The sequence below is a fragment of the Peromyscus maniculatus genome, chromosome 12, assembly GCF_049852395.1.
Source record: "Peromyscus maniculatus bairdii isolate BWxNUB_F1_BW_parent chromosome 12, HU_Pman_BW_mat_3.1, whole genome shotgun sequence".
Classification (NCBI taxonomy): Eukaryota; Metazoa; Chordata; class Mammalia; order Rodentia; family Cricetidae; genus Peromyscus; species Peromyscus maniculatus.
Window position 1 is genome coordinate 12,272,933 of NC_134863.1, and position 20,364 is coordinate 12,293,296.

The following is a 20,364-nucleotide window of genomic DNA, read 5'->3' on the forward strand; positions in this document are numbered from 1 at the left end:
TACACAAGATACTTAGATGGCTGTGTTTTAATCTCTCATTCACCTGAGACTCAGAGAAGTAAGAAGGAACTTAAGCATCACGCTGTACGGTCCAATTAGTCAGCATTACCAAAAATGCCAGGGCCTTGTGAAAGAAAGGAACGTTCTGCTTCACTGTGTGGCTCAAAGGCTTCTCGTCGAAAGGAATAATGTCAATGGAGGGATTTCCTTCCCAACATTTGAGCTCCATGGCCACTGTGGCCCCCCTGGTGCTGGTGGTGACTGGTGCCACTCCTGAAGACTGCCAGCTTCTTCAGGAATGTTCTCTCCCTCTCTCCATGTCTGACCTTTTTTCTTATTATCTTTATTATTATTATTATTATTATTATTATTATTATTATTATTATCTTTTACTGCCTCAAGGAGTCAGACCTTGTACCGGGAGAATCAACATCACTGGGTAAGATCCAGGGAAGGTAATACATAATTATCTTGGAAAAAAAGTCAACTCACATCTCTCTTGTAAAAAGTTAATTATCATCTCCCAAAATAAATCATACCTGGGGAGTCCACTCAGCCACTGCGCCATGAAAAATAAGGCGACTGTCTGACCCAAATGCAGCAGGGCATAGCCATGGTCTCCAGTACTCACTTTAAAATCCTACCTTCTAAGACCATCCCTGTTCCTGAGATCCATATAACACGTAATAAAGCAGCAGAATATACCCTTCTCCCACTGGCCCCGGCTCAGGGCCAGGGAGTCCCCTGATTACCCTCCTTCCCTCTGTCCAACTTGAACATCTACTCACTAATTCAACAAGTCCTGTTTCTTCTCTTCACAATCTCTGCCTTCTTTGGACTTTCTCAGTCAATATCCCAGTACAGACCTTTTCACTCAGCTCCTACCCGCTCACACCCATAGCCTCCCCATCTGCTGCCCGTTTCACCATGGACACCTGCTTACTATCTCACAGCTGACTAGAAACAGAAGCGGCCACAGAACGAACTGTCTTGTCCAGTGTGCACAATTCCCCATGGTTCCAGACAGTGTTCCAAACACATTCCAAAAGTCAATGGGCTCACTGGCCACCTCGCCAACAAGCAGTCCTTCCCATAGAGAATGTGAACCGTTTACCCCCAGCCCTGTGAGTACACGGTACAATCCCGATCCACAAGAGAGTCTCATGGGGCTGTGTTCCTCATCCTGGCTGTGATGTTAGATTCTTTCTGTGCTGATAACTATAGTCATAAAATTGGTCTTAACATTTTCTCTAAAAACGTCCTAACTTACAGATATAGAGAAATGGTACAATTACCCCAGCTTTAACAATTAATCACCCTGTGGCAATCTTACCTCATCTATCACCTAACCCACACAGGCGTGTCTAACCTGTGGCCCACAGGCTACATACACCCCAGGATAACCATGAATGTGGCTCAAATGAAACTTTACAAGGGTTGGCGTTTTGTCTGGTGACTCGGTCCATGGTTCTCAACTCTGCAGGTGACAATGTCAAGAAGCTGAACGTTATTCCCACTGCTACTTCCTAACTGTGATTTGTCTACTGTTCTGCATCATAATGTAAGTATCTACTACGTAGGATATCTGAGGGGCAACCCCCGTGAAAGGAAACCCTGTCCTCATGAGCAGGCATGCCCCTCCCTTGGGCCTCTGATGGACATCCTTGGCCCATACCCTGCCGGGTCCCATCTGCAGACACAGAAGCCACCAGTGTTACCTCCAGGCCCCGAGAGCTCAGGGTTCCCTAGCCAGTGCTCCCGCTCTCCTCTTCGTCTGGAGCGGAGGATGGTTTCTCAGCTCAGCATTCCCTGTGCTGGTAAACTTTTTCAACGTCACACACACATTATTACATACATCCCCCAGCCAAATGCTTTCCTCGCTTCGGGGTTCTACCTTAATGAACCTTAGTTTTGCTCATTCCCATTAATCCCCTTCTATTTCAAGTTATGTGGATTTTTTTGTTTGTTTTTCTGTTTTCTTTGAAGACAGAAGCTTGCTATATACTCCAGGCTGGCCTTGAACTTGTAATCCTGTGGTCTCGGCCTCCTGAGTTCTGTAAGTGTAAGCCACCATGCCCAGTCTACTTCAGATGTTTCTACACTTGATCTAGAACACCGTTCTTGGACCCAGTTACAATTTAAGCACACACCTTTCACCCCAAACATTCTGGTTCCTGTCTCAAAGCCCTGCAGAATCCCTCCCACTCGGGTATGATGATTTTCTTTTTTAATGATGGAAACTTAGGTGGCATTCCCTAAAGCTTGGCCCTGGGGTTCCTACAGAAGCAGCAGCAGAAGCAAAGGAGGTGATTGGAGTGGGGATGACTCCTGTGTACCCCCCAAGGAGGCGCAGGTACAGCGGAGCATCTGTGTGGACTGTGTGGAAAGGCTGGAGATGAACGGTGTAAGAATGAAACCTAACCTGACAGAAAACGGAGGCATGGACTGTGGCTGCTGCCTCAGCGGCTGTGCAGGGTGGGGCAACTTAAGCAAGAGTCACACTTCACGGCTGGAAGAGTGTGAAGTGTCTGCTCCCACTCCAAGGACCGCTGCTCGGACATTTTAAATGGTAGCACTGGTTGCTTTGCTCTGGCCAGAGGAAAAATCTCCTGGACCAAAAACCCAGGTCCCTCAAGGAAAAGCCACACTAGCAGAGGGCACATGAACTCTTCATGGAGTTCAACAAGACTCTCGCTGTCCCCAGGACACAATGATTAATGGACCGTGGGTCTGAGTATGGTTTGAATAGGAATGGCCCCCACAGACTTGTATGCTTGGCCCACAGGGAGTGGCACTATTAGGAGGTGTGGCCTTGTTGGAGGAAGTGTGTCAGTGGAGGCCGGCTTTGAAGTCTTATATGCTCAAGCTATGCCCAGTGTGGCTCACAGTTCACTTCCTGCTGCCAGCAGATCCAGATGTAGAACTCTTAGCTCCTTCTCCAGCACCATGTCTGCCTGCATGCTGCCCTGTCCCACCATGATGATACTAGACTAAACCTCTGAAACTGTAAGCCACCCCCAATTAAATGTTTCCTTTATAAGCGCTGCTGTGGTCATGGTGTCTCCTTACAGCCTAACTAAGGAACCCTAACAAAGACACTGAGTTTTCTTTCTATGTTCCAATCTTAAACATTCATCACCATTTTCCACTGTAACAAAAACCCTTCGGCTTGGATTTGAACTCTAGTATATGACACTTAGGTCACTTCAGCAAAGTGACACTTCCTGTATTCAATCCAGAAGGCACACGGTTTAAAATCTGCTATTGTATCTGTATCACTGCTCATATTAAAAAAAAAAAATTTTAAGGGGTTGTTTTGTTGGGTTGTGTGTAGCAGTGTTAAATTTTGAGGTAAGCTTTAATCCCAACACTTGGGAAGCAGAGGCAGGCAGATTTCTGTGAATGTGAGGCCAGCCTGGTCTACATAGTGAGTTCCAGGCCAGCCAGGGATACATAGTGTTGAGATCCTGCCTCAAAAAATTTTTTTTTCTTTGAGATACAATATGGGAAATACTGTAACTGAGATTGTGTTTTGACCGTATTTGATTATTGGTCAAGCCCTGAGAGAAGCGTGGCTAGAGCCCCACTCTACTGTACCAGAGCTGTGACCAGGTAACTCACACGTGTTGTAGTCTATGACAGCCAGTGCTCTAGGAGAAAGCAGCCCTGGTGTAAGGAAAACACTGGGTAAGGGTGCTTGCTGCCAAGCCCAGTGACCTGGATTTGACCCCCAGCACCTATCTGGTGGAAGGGGAGAGGACTCCTGACAGCTGTCCTTGACTTCCACACACATGCCAGGGCACATCAGCACCATCTGCCCACAGTAAATAAATAAAGTAAAAAATTTAAAGTTAACAGGTTCAATTTGGGGGGCTGGAGAGATGGCTCAATGGTTAAGAGCACCGACCTGCTCTTCCAGAGGTCCTGAGTTCAATTCCCAGCAACCACATGGTGGCTCACAACCACTTGTAGTGAGACCTGATGCCCTCTTCTGGCCTGCAAAGACACATGTAGGCAGAATACTATATACATAATAAATAAAATAAATCTTTAAAAAAAAAAAAAAAAACAGGTTCAATTTGTTCTAGTGCTTCTGAAAAAAGACATATGTGTGTGTGTGTGTGTGTGTGTGTGTGCGCGCGCGCGCGCGTGTGGTATCTGCCAGCAAGTACAGCTGTGTACCATGTGCATGCAGTGCCTGTGGAGGCCAGAAGAGGGTGTGAGATCTTCAGGAACTGGAATTACCGGCAGTTACAGCTACCATGTGGGTGCTGGGAACTGATCCTGGGTTCTGCACAAGAGGAAGTGTTCTTAACAGCTGAGCCATCTCTCCAGCCCTCATTTTACTAATTTAAAGTTTATAAATATTCATATTTCACAGAATAAACTCTATGAACTGGTCTTTCATCCCACTCTGATTTCCTGGTTTATTTTCTTAAAAAATAAATAAATAAATAACTTTGAGCCTGGCAGTGGTGGTGCACACCCTTAATTCCAGCAGAGGTAGGTGGATCTCCAAGTTTGAGGCCCGCCTGGTCTCTAGAGTGAGTTTCAGGACAGCCGGGGCTACACAGAGAAACCCTGTCTCATAAAAACAAAAACAAACAAACAAAAACTTGAGACAGCATTTCACTAGACTGGCTGGAAGCTGTAATCCTCCTGCCTCTGGAGTGCTGACACTGTAGATATGCACTAGCACACTTGTTTGTTTTGTTTTCAAAAGACTTTCGAAGCCTGGAAGACCATCAAAATGACCAGGGGAACTTCCTTTGCTGCGCTGGGAGCTGAACTTGAGCTCTGAACATGCTGGGCAAGCGTTCTACCACTGCCCTCCATCCTCAGCCTCACTGAACTGCCAAACCTACTGCACACAGCTTCATGGGTCCTTGACTGAGCACAGGCACTAATGTTTACAAAACGCTTTCCAAGGGCTGGGAGACGGCTCCGTGGGTAAACTAATACTCCTGGGCAAAAAGAGAACCAGAGCTGGAAACCCTCAGAACCTGTGCAGAGGACATGAGAGCAGGTTCTATGATCCCATGTTCCTATAGTTAGGGTGGCAGGGAGAGGAGGCCTCCCAGAAGGTCATGGGCCAGCTAGTCTGGTATACACTGCAGCAATCGACAAAAGCCTTGTCCCAAACATGGCATAAGGCAGATGACACCTGAGAGTGTGTTCTGACCTACACACACACACACAATGACACATGTGCATGTGCACACACACCTAAGATTTTTTTTTTTTTAAAGCTTTCCAATGATTCAAATTCAAGTCTGGGTTTGAAAAAAATTAAATGGCTCTCTCTTTTTCAACATCTAGCCATCTCTTGAAAGAATTTTTTTCAATGGGCGGTGGTGGCGCATGCATGCCTTTAATCCCAGAACTCAGGAAGCAGACCGCATGCGCGCGCTTGCGTGCATGCGTGTGTGTGCGTTTCTTCCTTCAGATGAATCTCCAGGCAACACATCAAAATTGGCTTCCTTAGAGGGTCCCGAAGGCACTGCAGGCACACCTCTAATATCACAGACAGTCTCTGCATTCCTCCTGTGGTGCAATGCTCTGCTGTCCACTGTCTTCGTCATAAAGAGTGCTATCATCAAGTTCATGCCGCAGCTTCGGCATGTGCTAGCTCCGCCCTCTCCTTCAATAACATGCAACTGGTGACTATTTCCAACATGCTCCAAGCCTACACGACACTGTCAGGACAGGAACTCAAAAAGGACACGAAATGAGTAACTCTCTCATCAATCACAAGTAGAGCTGGGCTAGAGATGGCTCCACAGGGAAGAGTGCTTGCTGACCTTCCAGAGGACGTGAATTTCACTTCCCGGCCTCCCCATTGGGCAAATCACAACAGCCTCTAATTCCAGCTCCAGGGGATCCGACTCCCTCTTCTGGCCTCCTAGGGACCTACACACACATGAACACCCCACCACACACACACATAAATAAAAAAATAACATTTTTAAGAAAGTATCAAGTCTAGACTAGATATCCAAGGCTACGGATAATACTCAGGGTAGAACATTCGCCTAGAATAGATGTCTAAGATGAGCTGGACCCCTCTCAGCTGCAGAGCTGAGGCATGAATGAAAATGTTAACAGTGATTATCTCTAAGATTCACAACTGAGTGTGAGTAAGAGTGTGTATGTGGGGGAGTAGTTTTCCCGAGTATTTTATGAGGCATACTATCGAGAAATACTTTTAAAGATGGTGAAACCAGCCTGAAGACTGGAAATGTGACAGAAAAGGAAGCATCATGAGACAGAGAACTGTGAGGTTAGGGAGTGCTACAGAGCCAACGCCGCTCCAGACTCAGGCTTTGGACGCTTGGTATCCAGCTGGTGGCGCTGGATCCCTTAACAGGCTGTGGAACCTCAGGTGGGGTCTGGCTCCAGCACTCTTGGCTTCCATGTACCATGATGTGAACATCATCACCAAACTCTCCCATGGCCATGAACCGTTGTGGGGTATTTGTACAATGTGTGAAGATATACTGCTGTGATTGGTTTAATAAAGAGCTGAACAGCCAATAGCTAGGCAGGAGGTACAGGTGGGACTTCTGGGCGGAGAGAAAGGAAGTAGGAGATGAACTGAGGCACGTGAAATGCCATCGAGATACAGAATGAGTTAGACACACAAAATGGGAGAGAGGTAAAAGCCATGTGGCAGAATGTAGATTAATAAAAAATATGGGCTGATTTAAGTTATAAGAACTGTGGGTCAAGCCTAAGGGAAGGCGACACTTTCATAATTAATAATAAGTCTGTCCACGCCGTATCTGTGAGCTGGCGGCCCACAGGAAAGTCTACAATGAACCGAGCTACTCTGCCAAGCTTCCCTGCCGTGGCGGACTAAAACTCTCTCACACTGAACCAAAATAACTCTTCCTCTCTTAGGTTGTTTCTATCAGGTACTATGGTTACAAGGAGAGACCACAAACAGGGAGCCGGGCCTGCCATTCCAGCCACATGAGAAGCTGGGGCAGGAGGGTCCTTCAGGCCCAGGAGTTCAACCACAGCCTGGATGGCACTGAGGCTACTCACCCCCAGAAACAAAAACAGCAATTTAAAAAACCTACAGAAATGCCAGAGGATTTATAACCAACAACTGGGAGTGGGTGAAGGTTTTTAAATGGTACCTTTTACTATTAGAAAAATAATACCTTTCTGGGGCTGGCGATGGAGAGTCAGCTAGAACAGTGTTTGGCTAGCATGCACCAAAGTCCCTTGAGTGTGGTCCCCAGCCCATATCAACTGGGGTAGTGGTACGCGAAGATAATCTCAGCACTCAGGAGGTAGAGACAGGAAGACAGAAGTCCAACGTCATCTGTGGTTCACTGCATGGTTTGGGGGCCAAACCTGAGCTTCAGGAGGCGCTGTCTCAACAAACAAACACCCCCTTTTTTGTGTGCAGGAGACCCACCCACCTTACACAGAGTAGTAGGATTTACTCAGTCTACTGTTTAAAATATAGGTCACAAACAAAACACGCTTTTACAGGCAACACAATTGTGTTGGGCCAAACATCTAAACATCATGACCTCTCCAAAAGGGCCACATGAAATTACCCAGTGCAACAAGTAATTGCCCTTAAGTTCTTCCCACCATGTGCGCCTAAATAAGACTCTGAGTGCTGAGTAAGTCATGCAGAGGTGGGTGGTTTTGGAATCATCTTGAAGGGGGCAAAGCTCAAACAGGAACAAGGGCCAAAGGCTGAGGCCAGTATTCACTCAGCAGCTCCAGCGGTTTGCTGGCACCCTGCTTCTCTTGAGTCCTACCCACTTCATGAATCTAGGACATGGTTTTTTTTTTTTTTTTTTTTTTTTTTTTTTTTTTTTTTTTAAAGCATTGATCAAGCAATTGAAACAGACTGATGTAGTTGGAAGGTTTCTTGGGTCCTGCCTGCCCCTCCCCAGACCCACAGCCATTATAAAAGAATCATCTAGAGGTTTAATATTTATAACTGCTCAGCCACTAGCTCAGGCTTATTACTAACTAGTTCTTACACTTAAATTAACCCATAATTCTTATCTATGTTTAGCCACGTGGCTTGGTACCTTTTCTCAGTTCTGCCTTGTCATCTTGCTTCCTCTGTGTCTGGCTGGCGACTCCTGACTCAGCCCTTCCTCTTCCCAGCATTCTCCTCATCTGCTTACCCTGCCTATACTTCCTGCCTAACTACTGGCCAATCAGCGTTTTATTAAACCAGTGTACAAGAGCATGATCCCACAGCAGACTGAAACCATGGTGTAGACAAGTTATTGGCATGAAGATCCAGCGCTTTGGCAGCTTTGGGAAAACACCGAGACTTTAACTTTGTCTTCTGTTCTGAGGCCACCACAAGATGTTTTGTGCTGATGTTCATTCCTCAGTCATGAGAAGTGGTAGGAGGGGCCAGGCATTACGTTATCTCTCAAAAAAATATTAATTTGGAGTTGAGTTAAAATTAGCAAGGGGGAGGAGGAAGGAGAAATAAATCACCGGACTCAAGTGATTTGGGAGCAGAGTAGCAGATACCTCACGGCAGCGGCGGGAGAGGCGTACATAGGTCCTGCCAGCCCGGCCCGTGGTCCTCAGGGTAGGGCCAAGGCTGAGTGTGGTGAGACCTGTCAAGTAAAACCCTCAGGAAGTTGCGGCCCGGGTCATCCCCTCCGCAGGCTGGAATCTGAGTCAGTATGGCTTGTGACTAATGACTTGTCACAATGTCAGCTGCTTCATCGTAACATAATTACACATAGGAGAGAGATCATCACCTATTTTTAGGAATCGTCCTTCTGGGAATCATGGTGCTGATGGCCTCCAGAAAGCCACTTCCAGACCTCTGACATACCTCCCAAGACAGACTCCCCTCCTGGCCACCTGATGGAGCTCTGAGGTCCCGCCCTCCACTCCCTTGAGAGCTGAGCTGCTCAGGAGTTGCTTTGGTCCCACAGAACCTGTTTGTATACCTGAATGAGATGGCCAGTTCCTAGCCACCACGCCAGCGGTGGAAGTCGCCGCAGACGTTGTTGCAGATGGGAATGGAGGAACCTCACCTGGTCTTCCCATTTCCAGAAAGTCGTCTTTGTACCTAGGACATCTAGTAACTAGCACACAACTCAGCGCTTCAGTCTGTAGGAGGTGAGTCATGAGTCAATCACTGCTTATGTGTCCTAAACCAGTCCACAAGCTCCCAGAGAACACGCCCTATAACAGTCTCTACCAATGCTATTCCGTTCAACTGGGTGTTCAGAAAGTTCATTAAAATGGGGTCAAGGGGCTCCTCATATAAGAGTCCTTATTTAGTAGAATCACTCATCAGGCAAACGGAGCTAAGTTTTGCTCAAAACCCTAGGAACTTACCAGACTCAGAAGTTGGCCCTTAACTCCCTTTTTTTTCTCTATTCCTTTTCTGTTCTTTCCTGCCCTCCAAGCTAAGAGAAGGATAATGCAAAAGCAGCTTACAAATATGACTGGCAGAAAGATACAGTAAAGAAAGCCAAGTTACATGTAATACTGTGAGACCAAAATGAGAACAAAATGCCTCCATCTTAGAAATAAGGCCTAAGCTTTCTCCATTTTAGGTATAGGCTTTGAGTTACTGGAACCAGTCAACCCAGATTCCAGAAATTAGAAAGTGCAAAGTACAGAGTCACAAGATATTCATTCGGTGATGACTGTTTAACCAAGGAATGTTCCAACCCTGGTTTCCAGGGTAACTGACCACAGAAATGTCCCCACCGGAGGGCAGCCAATGAGAAATGGTGACGGGCAGCAACCACCCCCTTAGAAGTAAGATTAAACCATGATTTCTAGAAAGTCCCTAGAAGCGAGCCAATCAGAATTGTACCCGTACTAGCACCCCTAAATGATGTAACCTTGTGGTTTTTGCCTTTAAAAACTGAGCTTGCAGAAAGGTGGGCACTTCCTCCAGCCTCCACTGCATTGGATGTAGTGGACAAAGTCCCTGCCTAGGCTTGTATTGCTTTCAGATATCCCGAATTAAACTTTGCTTTTGCATTCCGGCATACTGGTCTTTGGTGGTCTCTCTGGGGGGTCGCGATCTGGTCACAATAATACAAAGGGAAGAGAGAAGTGAAGCAAAGCATACCAAACCAGGGCTGAGGAAGAAAGTCAACTCCCGGTTTCTGAAAAGCTGTAAAGCTGTTGGAAGGCTTGGCATAAGTGAAGAAAATGGAAAGGGGGAACCCAGATTTGGAGGAGGCCCAAGGCTTTGACACCACTTATTATATGAGAAAGTACTTTTCTCAATCTCTTTAAAGCTGAGGATAGAAACCCAAGAGCTGAATAGGCAGTAAGGCACACAGCTACAATTCTGTGTGAGACTATGCACACGCATTTGCCTTCCTGCCTCAAGCCCACTTACATGCTATTTGTTAAGAAGGGAGGAAAAAAGGAAACCCATCATAACAATGAAGACAACAAAGCAGAAATTTGATTGATTCCTGTAAGACAGAGGGAGAACGAGACAGCATTTACAGACAACGCAGCGCTAAAACATGGACACAGGAGGCAGGCAGAATCCATTCTTCCCTGACAATTCTGACCAGTGTCTACAAAAATGGGGCCTCTTGTAGCTAACACACTTTCATTCATAAGTATACACAGACAAGAAGGGCCAGGAGTTTCATTCAGTGGTAGAAGGGCTTCACTACCATGTTCAAGGTTCCCAGTTGATGCCGAGTACCCCCAAAGGACATAAATATGCATAGCCAATAAATGATTTTCAACCATTTTGAAAAGCCAAAGTACAAAATAGAAAGATTTCTAAAATGAAAAATGGAAGGAAAAAAATGATTCAGTGTTAAACAGATAATTCAAAAAAAAAGATTATTTTTGATTTCTAGTTTTCTCAGACAAGCTGAAAACAATAACTGAATCTATAAAACATCAATAGGTTGCTATGGAAAGGAAGCAATAAGAAATAATTATTGGAAATTAAAACCACGATTAACAAAATGAAAACAATCTAGGAAGAAATCCTGCGTGGGAAGACAAATTAGGAAAAAAATAAAAAAAAATGTTAAGAGACACAGAAGATCAATCTAAACTTTTTACTATCTAATTAACAAGAATTCCTAAAAGATCCAGAGGAAAACTAGTTATCAAGATGTGGTGGTTTGAATGAGAATGGACACCATAGGCTCATCCATTTGAATGTGTTCTCAGTTGATGAACTATTTAGAAGGATTAGGAGACGTGTACTTCTTGTGGAAGGTGTGTCACTCAGGGTGGGCTGTAGAGGGCACAAAGTCCTTGTGCTCACAGATAAGCACTAGGGAAACCAGGAACGTTAAACACTAAGGCTTGTCTCTTCAAAGGAAGAGATGTATCATCTCTTCTCTGCCCATAACGCTGGGAATGATTTGGTTAATAACCTGGTGACCTCTGAACTATCTCTATGGCCAGACCACACATGGTTCTCCCATATTCTTATGTTTGTCTCAGTCATCCTCCCCAGACCCTTATCTTGAGCGTTGTTTCTCAGCCAGTAGAGCCCATCTTTATGGGAGATGTCACACGTACTTTACAAATGAGAGCAGAGGTGGTTAATAACCTTTGCACTATCTGTATGACCAACACCACACCAGCTCTTCCCCCAGACCTTTAACATGCCACATGTAGTCAATCTATACAATCCATCTTAATGAGAGAGGACACATGTACCTTGGAAAGAGTTTCAATGTAACCATGTCTTAAGCTTTGTTGTACACACAGGATTGAATTAATTATCACCAGAAAACTTTTTCTCAAAATGTGCTGTGCTTAAATATGCCTAACATAAACTGTCCTTTGTTAGCCTCTAGAAGTTTGAACCAACAACAGCCACTGAGTTGTGTTGAGGAAGGCTTACTTCTTGCTTCACACTGATGATACCCTTCTGGCCTCTGTGATTACAGAGATCACTGGAGTGGGTTTTGAGGTTTCAAAATCCCACAGCCCATGACATCCAGTCAGTCAGTCTCTCTCTCTCTCTCTCTCTCTCTCTCTCTCTCTCTCTCTCTCTCTCTCCCCTCTCTCCCTCTCTCTCCCTCTCTTCCTCCCTCCCTCCCTCATTCTCCCTCTCCCTCCCTCCCTCCCTCCCTCCCTCCCTCCCTCCCTCCTTCCCCTACTTCATTTTGTGGATAAGATGTAAGCTCTCAGGTACTTCTCCAGCACCATGCCTGCCAGCCTGCCTGCCTCCATGCTTCCCACCATGATTACAGGCTAGTCCTCTGAAACTATAAGCAAGCCCCAAATTAAATGCTTCTTTTCATAAGTCGCCTTGGTTATGGTGCCTCTTCACAGCAACAGAACAGTAACTAAGCCACAAGATATAATACATAAATCAAAAACATCAGTCTCTAGATTGGAAGTCATAGATCTCGAACAGAATGAGGAAAAAAATAATCAAAAACTTGAAATCAATTGAGCAGTCAAATGGGAGTTGTTGGGTCTAGAGAGACGGTTCAGCAGTTTAAGAGCACTTAATGCTCTTGCAGACAACCTGGATTCAAATTATAGCAGCTACACTGGGTGGTGGCGGCGCATGCCTTTAATCATAGTACTCTGGAGGCAGAGGGTGGCTTATCTCTGTGAGTTTGAGGCCAACCTGGTCTACAAAGGGAGTTCAGGACAGCCAGGACTACACAGAGAAACCCTGTCTTGAAAAACCCAAACCCAAACCAAACAACAAAAGAAAACAAAAAGCACCAAAAAACCCAAAACAAACCAAAAACAGATTACAGCACCTACATGGGGGCTTACAACCACCCTTAACTATTTCCAGGGGATCTAGCACCCACTTCTGACCTCCAAAGGCATCAGGTGCACTTGTACGCGCGCACACACACACAATGCACTTACACACATGCAGGCAAAACATTCATACATATGAACTAAAAATAAATAAAGGTTGCCAATCACATTGGTATTTTCTTTAAAAATAATTTAAGGATATAATCTAAAAAAGTTGAGAAGAAAAAATACATAAGAAAGAAGGCAACGAGTTCCAGATACAACCCTAACTCAGAAGCAGAAACCGGACTGTGCGGATGCAGTTGCCTCACAACGTGAAAATTAATCTACCCCTAGATGAACACAGATTATTACAACGACACAATTTAAAACTAGAAAAACAGACCCAAATTCAGTGTTCTAAGTATGGAGAAATAAAATGTAGCACATTTTTGAACAGCTGTACCACTGAGCCTTATCTGCAGCCCTCCAATTTTTCATTCACCTGCTTCCTCTGCTAGATCTTCTGATCCTTCGGGGGCAATGATCATCTTTTTCATCTCTGTAACCCAATACACAGCAAAACGGTTTGCTACTAGGTGATAAACACATGGGAATGAATTAAATTTAAACCGGGAGGTGAGGGCGTGGATCGACACTCTCCGCATCTTCTTAAGCTCGCAGCAAGGCCTTTCCTCACAATAACAAAATAACTCCAAACGTGCCCGGGTCCAACCTCCCTTAGAAGCTCCGGGGCTATCCACAGGCTCCGCCCCCTGCCCTGGGAAGCCAGACAGGCGCCAGGAGCATAAGTGCGCCTGCGCAGACGCTCGAGCCGAGCCCAAGCTTCCAGGCGTTTAAGTCGGTTCTTGCACCTTCGGCGTGAGGAGTGGGACTGGCGCAGCCGCTCCTCCGCACTTCCGCCCGCAAACGCTGCTTCAGCTCCGCCCGCAGGCTCCGGGCTCTGGGCGCTGCTTACAGCGGCCACTGCCGTCACGTGGCAAGCACCGCCCAGGCCACGCCCACCACCTTCTGCCGAGGGGGCGTGGCCTCTGTGGACCGACGGTGCACCGGCCTCTTAGGCGTCGGAGCCGGCCCCGTGTCTGGTGGCAGCGAAGGGCAGCGTGCTGGGGCGTCCTTGGCCTTTCCTGCACGGTAGCTGGGGGGACTGTGCACCAAGCCCAGGACATTTACCCTCCCTCACAGCCTGCGGAGGTAGCCATGCTTCTGCAGAAGGTCCAGCAAAGGACTATACTTGCGGACTCGGTACTCGTCTAGTTACCTTAACGGTGTGCAGTGCGGGGCTGAAGAGGCATCAGAAGAAGGGCAGTGTTATGCCCAGATTGTGACCCCCCAAAGAATCCACCGTAGACCTTTGGATGTCCAGAATGCAACAGCAAGGTTTATTCTGCAGATACAAGTCTAGACAGGGACTCATTCCTACACCCAATACAGTGAGGCAGGGAGGAGTGCTCTTTCTTGGGGAAGTTAGTTTTTATAGGCAAAACCCATAAAATTTCTTAGAGGGGAGGGGGTTAGTACGGGTCCATCCTTGATTGGTCAAGTTTTTCTCGGGCCTGGACTCGATCTTATTTTATCTTATCTGTTTGCCCTGTCAGGAGTTTTACAACTCATCTCCGGGGTCTGGTCTTGTTATCTCTGGAGAGGGGCATCTCGTGGTTAATTGGTTACCATCAGACATCCTGACTCTGTTCTTTTGTTCCTGGGGCTGGCGCCATCATTTCTGGGGACTTGAAACTGGCCTGGCCTAAATCACAGTCCCCAAAGCTGCCACTGAATACTTTAGGTACAGAATGCAAAAGTAAGGTGTTTTCTAAGTCTCCAGGGAGGCTCTTCCAAACCTCTCACTCACAGCAGGGAGGTGGGGAGAAGGAGCCTCCCCTTTCTTTATGAGGCTAGATCTTAAAGGCACAGACCATATAATTTATTTTAACCCACATCCCTTTTTAGTCTTTTGGTCGAATATCCTGACTTTTCCAAAGTCCCTGTAGCAGATACAGCCACCTGGGGAAAAGGGGTCTAAGTTCTTATCTACACTTAGGAATCCTGGTTTAAGCTTCTCTTTGTCTGTAGGGGATAGAGTGGGGGGTTTTACTGAGGTATCACATTTCCCCCCTTTCTTTGTTCCTAGAGGGGCTCAATCATGAGCCCCTAACTTGCTCTAATTTAAGAGATTTTCATGTTCTCACTTCGGGGTTTGCACATGACTCGTATTCGGTGGTCCTGACTTGTGTATAACTCCGTTGTACCATGAGTTATATGCTGCCAAGCCTGTTTTATAAATTGTACTTGTCTGTTAAGGGTATAGGGCCTGAGTAAGATAATGAGGATCACTGTGGGCCCTATTAGACTTGCCTCTATGTTAGGGAGCTTTTTTGACCCAGCATTTCAGCCTTACTGAAGAGGGAAAATGGACGAAGTGTTTTCTTCTGGAACTGCTTCAAGCTGGCACTGGGGCGCAGTTATCGGGCGTGGGGCAGAAAGCTGAAATGCTGGTCAAAGACTGGGCAAGGGGCATTTGTCAGAAGCATGTAGCTGCCTGACCCCATAGGGACAGGGAAGAATCATGTTAGCTGGGCTGGTCCATGTCAGCTTTTAGCAAGTCTGGAGCTCACAGTCATCTGGAGCAATGCAGTCAGCAACTGAAGCTTGGAGGTGACTGCCAGCCAAATGGAGATCTGTTGAGACAAATTTAAACTAGAAACAGAAGTTAAAATTTATGAACTTATTTGGAACCCCTAGGTCCATATCTTTAGTAATGGGAAAAGCACTAGTCCCAAAACTATGAGAGAGGAAAATACTATCTTTAGGAATACTTATCTGGGGTCCTTCCGACCTCTGTGAAGTGGGTCTAGGTTTTATGACTCTTTTGATCCTTTGAGGCCTACTTACAAAATGACATAAAAGTTTTAGATACGTTAGTATTACTAATTTGTACTGAAATCCATATTGTAAACAAAGCAGGTAATGGGTATCTGTAAAACAGCAGAAGTGGACTCATACCTTTGAGTCCCAACAAGAACTACAGATTTGGGTTAAAAGATTGTGCATTTTTCTTCTGTCCAGAAAGCCAGGTATAAATTGGACAGAGATTTTTGGCCTCATGAGAAGCACTTTTAGGTTTATATTTACATATATTTAGATGACATCTAAAACAAATTTAAAATGTTGAGCTTGTAACTGAACAATAAGTAGTCATTGCTCTATCAGCTCATCAGGGCTCCTAAATGTTAAGCTCTGAACCATAGAACAAGAGAGTAATCTGAAACATATTTTATTTTAGACTCATATCCGAACCTTTATGATTATTTAAATTTTTACATCTTAGAACATTTTCTTTTAAAGTGAGCTAACAGGCTAGCTATGGCCTTGCAGAAGGATCTGGTTGATGCTCCCATGCTGACAAAGTTAGAGCTAGCCTAGCCATCAGTACTATCAGAAATCTGAGAAGGATAATATCTGAGTGCAGACCAAGAAGCTTCCAATCCTATAAATTACAGGGACCAATCCCTACCCAGGTTTCTGGAGCGTTGGAGGCACCAGTCAGAACAGCATCAATCTTCTTTCACCATCCGGCCCATTACGATCCTGTTTCCTGACTTCAACACCAGCAGTTCCATCACAAGCTTCCCATCAGTTCCTTTATCAGGCTCTAATGTGACCATCATTTTTTCATCAGGCTGGGGGATGCTTTGGAAGAGACAATGTTGCTCCCAGATGAACTGTCCAGTCAACTTGATATCTACATCTACCTGGCCAACCCTGGTGACATTATCTTTGATGTGGTAGGGAAGACATTCAGATATCAAGGGGTCCTCATTTAGATTTATCAGGTTGGGAGTCTTTTATAGTACAGTACCATCCTCTCGGACAGCCATGCCCATCTTAGCCAGCAATGTTTTTCTCTCCATTCTGAGGGCTTTTGTCTTAGGAAGCTTTTTTTTTTTTTTTTTAAGTCTCATTTATCTTGGCAATAATCTTTTTCCGTCTCTTGTAGCCTCTCTATGGCCTCCTCAGGCCCAATCTGGGGCTCAGCACTGGGGAAGAAGGAGGGTTCCAGCTCCCCATTGTGTGGAGGAGGAGACTAGGGTGAAGCTGGGGTGGGAGGAGATGATACCACTGACAGAGCATCTCTAGGACTGTTCTCTTTTACCTTTAGACCTCTTAGGGCAGAGGCTGAGAGTCCCTGAGCCATCAGCAGCTCCCAAAAATGTGCCACCTCCTTCTGCAGCTCTCGGGTAAGCCAGGCATTGGGGCATCTTGCCCTGTGGTCAGTGTAGCCATGATCCAGGCAGAGACGTTGTGGTGCCTTGTATGTAATCTTCTTTGGAGACCTTGGGTCACTGCTAGGATTGGAAGCCTGTCTGATATAATAAGCTTTTAGATCAACATTTAAATGCCATATTCTGCAGATCTCTGAAGTATGAGGGCTGTCCAAGTGTATCTGAATAGACAAACTTTGATTCTAGTTACTTGTTTCAAGCTCAACCCTGAAAACATATGCAAGGGACTGAGTAAATAAGTAAACATATCCCTGTAATATTATATCAGTATTTATTTATCCTGATTATAATTTAAAAAGAACTCAATTATTTATGACTGACTATTTATGTTCTTTAATAGTCTACAAAAGTAGCCTAAAAACAATGCTTTTAAGTTGAAGCTCTTCTAGCATCAAATACAGGTTCAGTAAAGAAACCAAAATAAAATATCATTATATAACATTCTGAAGCCTGAACATACCTTGGGTAAGAAGAAACATTTTTTAAGCCATTGGTTTTTAACTATAAAAACTGTTCTTAAAAGACTGAGATCTCTCAAATGTCTTTCACCATTGCAACTAGACTGTTTTTGGAACTCTAGTCCTGCCATACATTTGCAAACCTCAGCTGTTTCCTATGATTCCTTTATGTTGCAAAGTTTGGCTGCCAGAGCAAGGTATATTCCTGTATATAAAAGCATTGATGTGCAGCTTTAATATTAATTAAATACCTTATTTATTAAACATATGTTGCCATCTATTTAAATTCTCTAGAAACTTGCTGTTGAACACTTGGTAAAGACATAAGTATTAGGTATTAACCCGAGTAGATCTTTATAACCTTAGTAAAAGATGGCTGCCAGCCACATGGCTGCCCATGAGGTCACCAGCCAAGATGGAGGGAGCCACGTGGTTGCTGTTTAAAGCTCGTTTTTTTAAAACAATAATTACTTGCACACATACATACAGTTGGATCCAAGTTACATATATACATACAGTTAAAGCTTGCTTTCATTTTCAAGTCATATACCTGTATACATACATACATAAGCAGTTTGCAGAATCATTAGCCATTTTTAAGATGAAAACAAATAAGAATTAACTTTTAAATTCAGTATTTGCAGGTATAAGAAACCATAACAAACAGTTTACATCACATCCCCTCTGACCTTCTACAACCTTCCATGTACCTTCAGTCCATTCCTTTGATCCCTCAAACATTTACGCTAGACAAATTTTACTTTTTCTTTTCCTTAAAACAGTAACTCTTACCAAAGTCGTCCTTGTGATTTCCCTCAGTACTCTAGAATGTATTGTAAAGTTGCAATATTTTAAACAAGAACAGAAATACATGCATATACCATAACAAGAAGAACTCTGAATTTGCATCAGCACTATATCATAAACAAGAAACTGTTAGTTAAACTTATAACATAGCCATGGTAGCTTATCAATCATAGGCAGTGACATTTTATTCTTGGAGCCAGACCTTTATAACTTATTTTAATAGCTTGCATTTTATATAAAATCTTTATATCTTAGACCCTATATAAACCTTATTTAAATCTTATAATTTATTTAAACTTTAAAGTTGAACTTTAAAGTTTTATATTTTTATATCTTTTAACTATTTATTTAGACCCAAAATATCATATATTTAAACCCTCATGACATGTTTAAGCCTTTAAATTTTTATATCTTAAACTGTTTTTTTAAATCAAAAATCATTTATTTAAACTTTTATCTTAACTAACAATAATTTGAAACCAATTTTTTTAAATGATGGCAAGTATTTGTAACACATTGAACTCAAATGACCAAAACCCATGTAAATTTTTGTTTTTCCTGTGGAAACAAAAGCATAATTTTCCTAGTATCTTGAACTGGTAACCTTTTTTTTTTTTAAGCAAAACCAGGACAGAGAAGGGTTAACAAGAGAAATTCCTGGCTGGCAGAAGAAACCTTGAAGTTATCACAGTAAAGGAAGGGAGGGGGAGCAGTGGTCATAAAGTATGTCCTTGGCTGCCAGTGTTCCTGAAAAAAAAGTTTTTGTTGACTCCTCTGACTAAAGTCAGATTCTCTGTTCAGTGTTCACACAGTTGTCAGTTGCAGGCAGCCATTGTCTTGTCCAGAGCAGGACATGAGAATCTTAGCCCACCTGTACCGAGAGCACGCACCCCCACCCTCGTGAGAGCAGCCAGCTGCCTGCAGTCCTGATAGCAAGAGAGCTAGGGAGGGAGGGAGGTGAGTAGCAGAAACAGATGATCTTTACACAGACAATTCAAGTACCAGCACATCAGCACTGAGATGATGATGGCCTCACTCACAGCAAGCAACCCCTCGATTGCGGCTCGCACATCCTTCTGGTGGGCTAGGCAAAGGTCTAGTGGAGAAGAAGGGGACTGTCCCATAGCGTCCGTCACAGTCAAGTCAACAATGAGAACAGTTAACACACTACATACAAGACCAAGGGCACACGAAAGAAAAACTTTGCCGCAACGAGACAACCAACAAAGCTCCAAGGACAATGACAGCCTGATGTGCTCTGTGGAGAGTGACCCTCCAGTCTCAATCATACCATAAACAATCCAGACTCGAGGATCTCTGTCCTTGATCAAACAGACATCAGGGGGCTTTCACATCCCTGTCAATCAGACATGTACCTTATTTCTTGGAAGAGAAACAGAGTGTAAAGTAACAATGACCACAATAAAACATACAAAAAAACCCCACAAAATGGCTCTAACAATTTCCCGGGACAAAATACAAAGTGGCACTTTTTCCCACCATGGGGAAAGGTACCCAAAGATGCTCCTCTCCTAAGCACTCCCTGGAGGAGACTCCCAAAATCAAATGGTCACCTCTGAGGTGACCCCAAATGGCTCGGGACTAGGGGGTCCCTTGCCCAAATGAGGGAATGAGACGTCTCTCTTTCCCTCCCAGGATCACTGTCCGGACACGTCTGACCCAGTGAGAGCCTGCAAAGTACAAATCGAGTCCGCAAAGTACAAATCCTTCAAAGTACAAATCAGTCAACCGGTGCAAAACATAACGAGACAAGACAGAGACAGAGACAAGACAGAGAGCGCTCTTACCGGTAGATGTCAATAAACCTCTGGACCCTTGAGGGTCCCGGTGGGGTCTCTGGGGTTTCCCGGCCAACGCACCAAATGTTATGCCCAGATTGTGACCCCCCAAAGAATCCACCGTAGACCTTTGGATGTCCAGAATGCAACAGCAAGGTTTATTCTGCAGATACAAGTCTAGACAGGGACTCATTCCTACACCCAATACAGTGAGGCAGGGAGGAGTGCTCTTTCTTGGGGAAGTTAGTTTTTATAGGCAAAACCCATAAAATTTCT

General features: G+C 44.7%; 1 protein-coding gene and 1 long non-coding RNA gene across 5 annotated transcripts in view; both read right to left on the reverse strand.

Moving 5' to 3' along the window:
* The window catches only part of LOC143268088 (insulin-like growth factor 2 mRNA-binding protein 2), a 78,105-nt gene extending 64,606 nt beyond the window's left edge, over positions 1 to 13,499 (reverse strand). The window contains exon 1 of one of the 4 annotated variants that reach the window (XM_076548605.1): positions 13,226 to 13,499. In XM_076548605.1, coding sequence (XP_076404720.1) covers positions 13,226 to 13,332 — 107 coding nt within the window. In that variant the 5' untranslated portion in view covers positions 13,333 to 13,499. The remainder of the gene's footprint in view (positions 1 to 13,225) is intronic. The other 3 variants (XM_076548603.1, XM_076548604.1, XM_076548606.1) reach the window with 3 other exon arrangements.
* A 603-nt stretch (positions 13,500 to 14,102) lies between these two features.
* On the reverse strand, positions 14,103 to 20,074 carry LOC143268220 (uncharacterized). Its single transcript, XR_013043914.1, has 2 exons — positions 16,895 to 20,074; positions 14,103 to 16,516 (listed from the first exon to the last, which is right to left on the reverse strand). It is a non-coding gene; the product is annotated as an uncharacterized LOC143268220 (long non-coding RNA).
* Positions 20,075 to 20,364: the final 290 nt, after the last annotated feature.